The 9,560-nt window shown below is 34.4% G+C and overlaps 1 protein-coding gene across 3 annotated transcripts; it reads left to right on the forward strand.

Annotated features, from left to right (window-relative positions):
- The first annotated feature begins 1,541 nt into the window (after positions 1-1,541).
- On the forward strand, positions 1,542-9,040 carry LOC139861568 (light-harvesting complex-like protein 3 isotype 2, chloroplastic). 3 transcript variants are annotated; one of them, XM_071850011.1, is made up of 3 exons: positions 1,542-1,940; positions 4,417-4,687; positions 8,918-9,040. In XM_071850011.1, the coding sequence occupies exons 1-2, from the start codon at positions 1,607-1,609 to the stop codon at positions 4,650-4,652; spliced, it is 570 nt and encodes a 189-aa protein (XP_071706112.1). In that variant the 5' UTR covers positions 1,542-1,606; the 3' UTR covers positions 4,653-4,687; positions 8,918-9,040. The 3 variants fall into 3 exon arrangements, with proteins under 3 accessions (XP_071706112.1, XP_071706118.1, XP_071706103.1); XM_071850017.1 differs by lacking the exon at positions 8,918-9,040 and adding an exon at positions 3,601-3,738 and having other exon boundaries at positions 4,417-4,818; XM_071850002.1 differs by lacking the exon at positions 8,918-9,040 and having other exon boundaries at positions 4,417-4,818.
- The last annotated feature ends 520 nt before the right edge of the window (positions 9,041-9,560 follow it).

Genomic DNA, 9,560 nt, shown 5'->3' on the forward strand with positions numbered 1-9,560 from the left:
AGTACAACATTTCAACTTTGTTACTTAAAAAGTCTATAAAGAGAGCATACTACGTTGAATACCCTACTAAATTGCACTCGCACAAGACTTTAAAATGGTCGGTCACCGCAACGCACGGCTGACCATATGTTTGTTGAAATACATACGATGACTTTTAACAACGTGAACAAGTGATATATATAAATATAAAATATTAAACAATGAACTTTAATATGTGAGTCGAGTCTTAATTTTAAAACAGACTTCTTAAAATATCTTTTAGATACATGTTACGATATCACTATTTGGTTAGATTATGTGATCGACACTGCTTGGTTTAAGATTTTGACGGGGTTTGTCTTAGTTATAATTGGATGTTATCGTTGTGTTGGTCGTGATCGATTTTTTACTATGTACATGCTTTCTTTTGGGTGATTGCCCTTTTGTGGTATTGTGTAATGTTGATTTGGATGCGGATTGATTCTTCAATTGTTCAATTGTAGCCATATTTATTGTGTGTTTATGAGGTTTGTGTATTTTGAATCGAGTTGTAAGGTCTTTAGCAATTGAGGTGCTAGTCGTGGAGACGTAAGTCTTCGTCGAGTCGTATTTATTGAAGATATCCTTGTTGTAATTACTAGCTTTTTGTTATTTTTATTTTATTAATATTATTGATTGCATTTCATAAAAAAACTTTACTAATTTATAGAGAAATATAATACATATTATTATTATAATAACTAGGGATGTCAATGAATCAGTTATGGATATGTATCCATATTTTATATCCATTTAATTTTTTAATCTATATTCATATCCGTTATTTTAAATATTATTCATCAATATATATTCACATTCGTTGAATTATGCGGGTTGATGAATATCCGTTAGATATTAAGTTTTCTTTAAGATATTATTATTAAGATAACATTATGAAATGAAGCATCAAATTATGTTTGTTTCTTTAAGATAAACAAACGTGTAATCATCGTCGTTAATTGAGAAAAATCTATATGTTTTAACTAACGTTACATGTATCTTTAAGTTTATTAATTAGTCACACATGGTTTGAGCTAGTTTTGATTGTTACTGTAGTCACACATAGTTGGTTTTTTCACAATCCATGTATTCGACAACATTTTAATAGTTTATGATGTATATGTATAACGATAAGGACATGTACATGTATATATATATGTATTTCGGGTGATAAATGAATATATCTATGTATCATCAATACCCGATCTACTAATTTCCACATTATCCATATCACTATATCATTCATTTATATCATCTATGTCTACTTAATTCAATCTATCTGATAGACATCCGATGAATCGAACATACATCGTCATCCTCTATTATTCCTCTATTAATAGCTCCTCATTAAATAAATAAAATAAAGAAGAAAAAGAAAAGTAGTACTAGTAGTAATGACAAAATTCCCAACAACTTATGGAGTTGTCCATTATTCAATTTTATTATTACTAATTTTGTAGTATAATTCATTCAATTCAATCTTCATTTAGCTATAATCCATCCATTCTCTATATAAGCCTATATTCACATCCTAAGCACCAAGTTATTATCTTCATCCAATCTCGCACCTTTCTTCTCGAATTCATCAATGGCATTATACTCATCAACAACAACCCATCTTCCATCGCTATCATCTTCATCAAAAACCCACCTCACAATCCACCCATTTCTATCTCTAAAACCAAAAAGTCACAGCTTTTTTGTCTCGATTAAAGCTTCTGAAAATGGGTCTGGAATTGCCATTCCTGAAATCGAAAAGAAAACTTCTGAACCACCGGTGGACGGAAATGTAGCTCCGGTACCGGAACCGGTGGAAGAAGTGGTGGTGAAATTTGAAGACCCGAAATGGGTTTCTGGGACTTGGGATTTGAAGCAGTTTTGGAAAGATGGAGCTACTGACTGGGATGATGTTATTGATGCTGGTAACATTTCTTTTGATTTTATTGATTTAAAGCTTCAATTTTTACATATTTTCAATGCAAAATAATAAAGTTATTTAATTTAATAATAATAGACCTTGATATTCTAAGATGCGGTTCTATTGAATTGTTGAGCTGATGATGTATTACAATTTGGTAAATTGGGTGGTACCCCTATATAGTGACTATAGTGGCAAAGTCGCGAGACATAGACGAGTCGGTGACGGCTTTGAAACGACTAGTCGGTCGAGTCGGGTCAAGTCGGATGTTGACATACGGAGTATATATTAATCTATCTATATATATATATATATATATATATATATATATATATATATATATATATATATATAAAAGAGAGATTTGATTAGCTTACATGTCATTAGCTCCTTAATTGTAATTTCCACATGTCACAGTTATTCATATATACCCTTATCAACCTTTAAAATCACACCTAAGTAAATAACATAATATCATATATAACCAATTTAATACTAAAAACTACCATATGTACCCATTTAATTTAAAAAATTCACTAAACCCAATTTTACACAATTTAATTCCTGTTCCATCTCTACAACGATCCTCATAAAAACTATAGACATTTATTCATACACACATGTCGTATTATTATAATATATTCAAACACACATTTGTTCATATAAAATCATAAGAAAAACTACCAAACAATTTTTAATACTAATTTTGAGGGAATAGTAACGTATTACTCTTATTAGTAAAATTATGTCATTACATAATTAGATTCAACCGATTTCTTAAATTTGATAGAACTCGAGCAATTTTTTGTTGCAACTACACGCAATATGAAACATATATGTATTTTATAGTCCCGTTTTGCCAATGAAACATACTAACATACTATAAATGCGTCATTTTTTAACAACTATGACTTATTGAAAATAGAGTACGGGCTCAAATTAACCACACTTAAGTTATTGGGTCGACATTTCTCCCTTAAATGCAACCACAAATTGCTTGAAAATGTAGATCAAGCGTCATAAAATTAAAATAAGTGACTTATTTAAAGCGGATTTTGAGTAGTCGTGCAACGCACGGGCTCAAAACCTAGTATACTATATACTACACTTAAATATTTCAAAATAGGGCACAAAATCAGAATGTAGAAAATATTAAATTTTGACCAACCATTGACTTTGACGGATTCAGATCGACTTTGAACGACTTTGACATGACCTTTTAGCGTTGGTTGACTAGTCGGCGTTTTTGGCAAAACGGGACGAGCTACTACTTGTCGGCCGAGATTGCCACCATCTGCAACACTGGACTTGATGCATGAACTGTGCCTTTTTGATTAAATATTTTAAAGTGTTGCCATATATGTGTGTGTGCGCGTGTGTGCTTGCACACACGTGCCTGTACTTGACACTATGATCTAAAGAATCATTAAACTAGCAGAATTAAAATAAAAAAGGGTAAAATGAGCTATACTTATCATTAGGCGAAGCCAAATGGAGTGTTCTTTTTTATAGTTGTTTTTGACATCTTCAGTTTTTTTGAGTACCATCTGTAGCCATTTGTTGTACTGCTGGATGTAAATGAATATGATAATATGAATACTCTCATGTTTCGGTTTCTACCAACATATGAAAGCGTTAATCTTATTGGCCAATTGTGATAACAGAGGTTAAAAGAAGAAAATGGCTAGAGGACAACCCGGAATCATCCAATAACGACTTCCCTGTTGTTTTCGACACCTCAATTATTCCTTGGTGGGCTTGGATGAAGAGATTTCATCTTCCTGAAGCCGAACTACTTAATGGTTTGCTTGTCATCTTAATTTTGTTCCTTCTAGAGTTCCTACTTTACAAGGTTGCAAAAATCGCTACTCGAGTACTCGGTTGTAACTTTTTAGGGAATACTCGGCAACTCGAGAAGTACTCGAATGTTGACCAATTTTGACTTTGACCGATTTTGACCGGTTATCCGATTAATCCCTAGTTTTAGCCGAGTTTCGACCAATTTTTTGACTTAATCCCGAGTTTTGACCTAGTTTGACCGTTTTGACCAAGTTTTGACTTAGTTTGACCGATTTTGACCCAGTACTTGCCAAGTAATTCCAAGTTCTACAACACTGCTACATATTTACTTTTGTAATCCGAAACTGATAACAAACAGAATACCAAATTTGATCAGCCATCACACGGGTCACACAGGATGGGTAACTGTCAGAATGGGTGAATGTATTTGAGTATCAAGTTGGGTTGACCCAAAACACTTTCACTTAAAAGGAATTAATATTTTACCAATAAGTCCTCTTGTCGAATAAATTACATGAAATATACTGTTTCATATATTCAATACTGAAGTAATACACTTTGGTCAACTTTTGACCTTATACAAGTTTGACCCGTTAGAGATAAATCATAACCCAAATTGACCTTTTTTATGACTCAAAGTACTACCTCCACTTCTTACTATTTGACCATTTTTGTTGCAGGCCGAGCTGCAATGGTTGGGTTCTTCATGGCTTACTTTGTAGATAGTTTGACTGGGGTCGGTTTAATTGACCAAATGGGAAATTTCGTCTGCAAAACACTTCTATTCGTAGCAGTTTCGGGTGTTTTGCTTATTCGGAAGAATAAAGATTTGGACAACTTGAAAAAACTGCTTGAAGAGACTACATATTATGACAAACAATGGCAAGCGACTTGGCAGGACCAGAACAAAGACTAATCGGTTATTCGAAGTCTTTTGTTTTCAAGAAAATGGTCAGTGTTGTTTGTCAAGAATCAAGTTCCCAACTTTTTAAAGTAATTTTTAGCACTATTTTACTGTTTCTGATAGTATCTGTTATGTTGTCTGTTTTAGTGTTGGATTTTTAATCATATTTAAAGTTCTATAAAACAAAAGTTTCAATTTTCGAGGCTGAGTTTGATGCGTGAATATGAATATGAATAAATATATATACAGAAAATTTCTGTAACAATTGATGTTAGTCAACATGCTAATTAAATTGGACCTATTGCAATGTGGTTGAAAAAATTTGATGAATTATTTTGTGGGGTTTGTTTCTTGATTCGGAATTCTGTGCCAAGGTACTTTCTACAGGTTTTAATGCATGATTTACATGTTATTAAAGCCACGTTGGTCAGAAGGGCCTACAAGACTTTATGAGAAAATGATAGTTTGTTGGTGTGGAATAATGTACTTGTAGTTTGTTTCTTGGTCAGACGGGTTTACTTTGCAATTTTTTAAAAAATCATGGATTTTTTTGGAAGATTACATCATTGACTTTTTTGATCAATTCCATGTTAATCCTTCATTCCCGAAAGGATTCAACTCATCCTTTATTGTGTTGATCCCAAAGTCCAACTCGGCTAAAAGTATCGATCAATTGAGGCCGATTAGCCTCATCAATGCCACTTACAAGATTTTAGCCAAAACGCTTGCTAATCGAATGAAGGTCGTTATCCCTTCTATTATTAGTGAAAACCAAAACGGCTTCGTCCCTTCAAGACTTTTAGTTGATGGTATAATGGTTGTTAACGAAGTCGTTCACTTGGCTAAAAAGAAAAAACGACCGATTATCCTTCTTAAAATCGACTTCTCAAAAGCCTACGATTGTGTGTCCCATGAGTTTTTGCTTACTGTTCTTGAAAAAATGGGGTTCGGTCCAAAGTTCATTTCTTGGATTAAAGCGTGTATCTCTAACATTCATTTCTCGGTCCTTTTAAATGGCTCTCCTTCTCGCGAAGGAATCATGAAACGGGGTTTGAGACAAGGTGATCCGTTATCGTCTTTCTTGTTTCTTATAGTGGCGGATGTTTTGAGCAAGTTACTTTCTTTAGACTTAGCAAACGGTTCGTTAACCGGATGTCATTTTGGCAATGGATCGAAGATTAATCACTCGCAATTCACGGACGATACAATCATTTTTGCACAACCTTCGTTCCAAGAGTTAGGCCGTATCAAACTTCTTTTGCAACTTTTCTTCAATTTATCGGGTCTTCAAATGAATGCAATTAAAACCACCATGTATGGTATTCATGTTTCGAAGGAAGATATGATTTCTTTCTCTTCTATTTTCGAATGTCAAGTAGGCGTGTTTCCTTTGACTTATTTAGGAGTTCCTATTGGCCTTAATCGTGATAAGACTTCGATGTGGAATCCTATTATTCATAAGTTCAAAAAGAAGTTAGTTGGTTGGAAAGGTAGATGCATGTCGTTCGGAGGTAGACTAGTAATGGTCAGTGCGGTTCTTTCAAATTTACCGATTCACTATATGTCCATCTACAAAGCTCCGGTGTCTATAATCAAACAACTCGAACGGTATCGTAGAAATTTCCTTTGGGGAGGAGATTGCCTCAAAAAGAAAACATGCCTAGTTAAATGGGCTTCTGTTTGTCTTCCCAAAGAGATGGGTGGCTTAGGTATTACGCCTTTACGCTTAAAGAATTTGGTGTTATTGGCAAAATGGTGGGCAAAGCTTAATTCTAACAAGCAACCTCTTTGGAAGTCTATCGTTACTTCTTCCTTTGGTCCCTTGGTCCCTCTTTTAGTGGTAAAATTATGAATGACGTTTCGTCATTACAAACATCCCAACTCTCGCCTATTTGGAGGGATCTAATTAATTTGCAAAAAGATGATTCTTCTAAACTTATAGTGGGTTCTAACATTTGGTCGTGGGAGCTTGGCAATGGTGCAAGTCTTTTGTTTTGGTTCGATCCTTGGGCCGACGGTCATATCTTAAAAGAAGACTTTCCTTCACTCTTCTTAATTTGCTCGAACCGTTGCATCACTGTTAAAATGTGTCGACATCCCCCTGATGTATCTCAAGCCCAAACCGGTTGGGCCTTCCAGTTTACTAGGCCCATGGATGTTTATGAATCTCGCAAGTGGAATGAATTGCAATTGTTTCTGTCTACTTTTCATCTTAGTGACAATAAAGAGGATCATGTCTTATGGAATGTTGAAGGGTGTGATTCTTTTTCAGTTGCGGACGCAATTCGTATTATTTTACAATCGGGCAATATTACCATTCCAGTATGGCCTAAAGTTATTTGGAGTAATAACGTGCCTTCCAAGGTCATGCTTTTCCATTGGTTGGCCATTAAAAAGAGCGTGCCCGCGTCTTACCTTAGCACTTAGACACATTCTACCTCCTAATATCTCAACTTTATGTGTTTGGTGTATGCTTGAAGAAGAGTCAATTGAACACCTATTGCTACATTGCAATTGGACTTTTAAAATTTGGGCCGAATTGTTTCGTTGGTGGAATATTAGGTGGGTTCTTCCAAAGTCGGTTGAAGATTTTTCTTTCGATTGGTACCATGGTATGGGTATTAATGCATCCAAGTTTTGGAAGATGATTGGTCCCGCGACTTTTTGGGCTATTTGGATTGCCCGCAACGACATTATTTTTAATGGGAAATTTACTTGCCGTTCGGTCATCGTTCGGAATATCAAGCTCAAAGTTTTCCTTTGGGCTACTAACCTTAAACTTTGTCATGGCTTACAATTCTATGTATGGGATCAAAATCCCTTTTTATTATGTTTGTAAAAGTCTTTAAGACTTAGCTTTTCAAGCTCTCTTTGTAATTGTGGGAAGGTTCTTCATTGATTTAATGAAGTCCTTCCATTATTCTAATATAATTTTCTTCTTCGCCTTTAAAAAAAAAAAAAAAAGATAATCTTTCAACATCATTGCATTGGAAAATAGGTTTTGCTCAATTGATTACTAGATTGTTTTTTTCTTTCATTTTTATTTTTATTTTTAAAATAAGGTAATAACACTCCTAACATCAAATATATACAACCGATACAACGAACCAAAAGGAGTCCTAGCGAAACTAAACGAACCTAAACAAAACGGTCTCGCCAACAGAGAGACGCCAACTGAGAAAGAGCACGTTTGACTAGGAAGTATAACAAGTCTAAAAACTATAACATATGGAATCAAATCAAACTACCAACTATACTAAGATACAAACAAACTAAATAAACGAATGCCGGTGGCCGGGAGAACTCCAACCACCACCATAATAGAACAAAACAATGACCGCATGTAACCCGAGCCGTCACAAAAAGCTCTCAACCTGCAGAAGACCAGAAAAAAAAACCCCTATCTGGACCGGATCTCCAACAGGAGATCGTCGCCTGATCCAAATCTGAAGGCGCCACCGGAAAGGCAAGAGGTCGAGAAATAACCACGACAATAGATTACTGGATAGTTGAGTTGTACATAAGATTTCATACAAAATTTAAAGCTTGATTATTGAATTACTAAGTAGCTACTAGCCATGTAATTGCTAAAAGGTTCATCAAAGATTAAAAAAATTTCTAAAGTGAAATGCCTTCAAAATAAAGTTTTCTCTGAAGTTTCAATGTATAATTTTATATCTAAGATACAAGTTACTAAAATTCACATTAGACAAATAACATTCACATATATGGTCCTTTTTTTGGCAAAATAACGAAAACTTGTATAAAAACAGAAAACGTTTTCGAATAGAAAACGTCTTCAACAAAGGATACAACGAGAAAAAACCGCGATGAGGGCTCATACCTAGACACAACCTTACGAGCTATCTATATCTAACCTCTTGACCATTCCTAACCAAAATCCGAAACAAATTGGGATAACTATATAACGGAAATAAACCAACGCTAAAAACCAACTAACAAACTAACAAGGACATCGAACTCAAAAACAACAAAGACACAAAGAGACACAAAGCCGAGAACAACAAGGTCAAATATCTTGCAAGGACATTATGGTCATCTATGGTCATCTAGGGGGTTAACTTGCAAGGACATTATCACATATTAGTGTAACGGTGAATCCAAAGATTTCATGCAATATTGCCTTTCTTGGCCTGCACTTAATTTCTATCTATTTATCACTTAAACACAAATTAATGTCAAACAATTAAGGTAAAACCTCTCTTTTAATCACTTCCATCTCTATCTCTTTGATTAATCCACAAATGGAATTGCAGGATTCATGCTTAAAAAACAAGACTGTGTCTATAACGGTTTATGTGGAGAAACCAACAAAGAGAAGATCAACAACAAATAAAAATGGTCACCATCATCACTACGACTACCACCTTCGTATTGACCGGTCAAAGAACGGTGAAGGTTACGATAAAAGAGCTGATCTTCTTAGATACTCACAACGCTTACGAGAATTTGCAAAATCGACATTGATATCTTCATCTAACCAGCAACAAAAATCTGCTATCGTTTCTGAAACAAAGAAGCAACAATCTGCTCCTAAGGTGAGTGATTTAAATCAATTAAATTTATTATTTATATTCAATATTAATGTGTTTAGACTTGTGTAAATGTTATGATTTAAATTTGAGGTTAATGAAAGGGTATAACGTGAAATGTGATTCATATTCACTCGTATTTTGCAGGTCGTTCCATGTATAAAAACACAGAAGGTGAACAAGCGTCGAGTGTGCTTTGAATGGATGTCGTTAAAGTTTGACGATAACAAGATGGAGACCACAAAGAAGAAAACAGAGAACACTTTTATGTCCAAAGTGATGACAACAATACAAAACTGTAGGTGATGAACCGTGCGAATATCATAATTTGAAAGTCTAAAAGTAGTAATTCGTAGATGAAGAGACT

This window comes from Rutidosis leptorrhynchoides, chromosome 1 (genome assembly GCF_046630445.1).
Source record: "Rutidosis leptorrhynchoides isolate AG116_Rl617_1_P2 chromosome 1, CSIRO_AGI_Rlap_v1, whole genome shotgun sequence".
Classification (NCBI taxonomy): Eukaryota; Viridiplantae; Streptophyta; class Magnoliopsida; order Asterales; family Asteraceae; genus Rutidosis; species Rutidosis leptorrhynchoides.

Bases quoted from the DNA above. Each gene is read 5' to 3' on its own strand.
- LOC139861568 (XM_071850017.1), top strand. From the start codon at position 1,607: ATGGCATTATACTCATCAACAACAACCCATCTTCCATCGCTATCATCT. The intron at 1,941-3,600 runs GTAACATTTCTT...TTGTGATAACAG, and splicing joins GGATGATGTTATTGATGCTG to AGGTTAAAAGAAGAAAATGG. The intron at 3,739-4,416 runs GTTTGCTTGTCA...TTTTTGTTGCAG, and splicing joins TGAAGCCGAACTACTTAATG to GCCGAGCTGCAATGGTTGGG.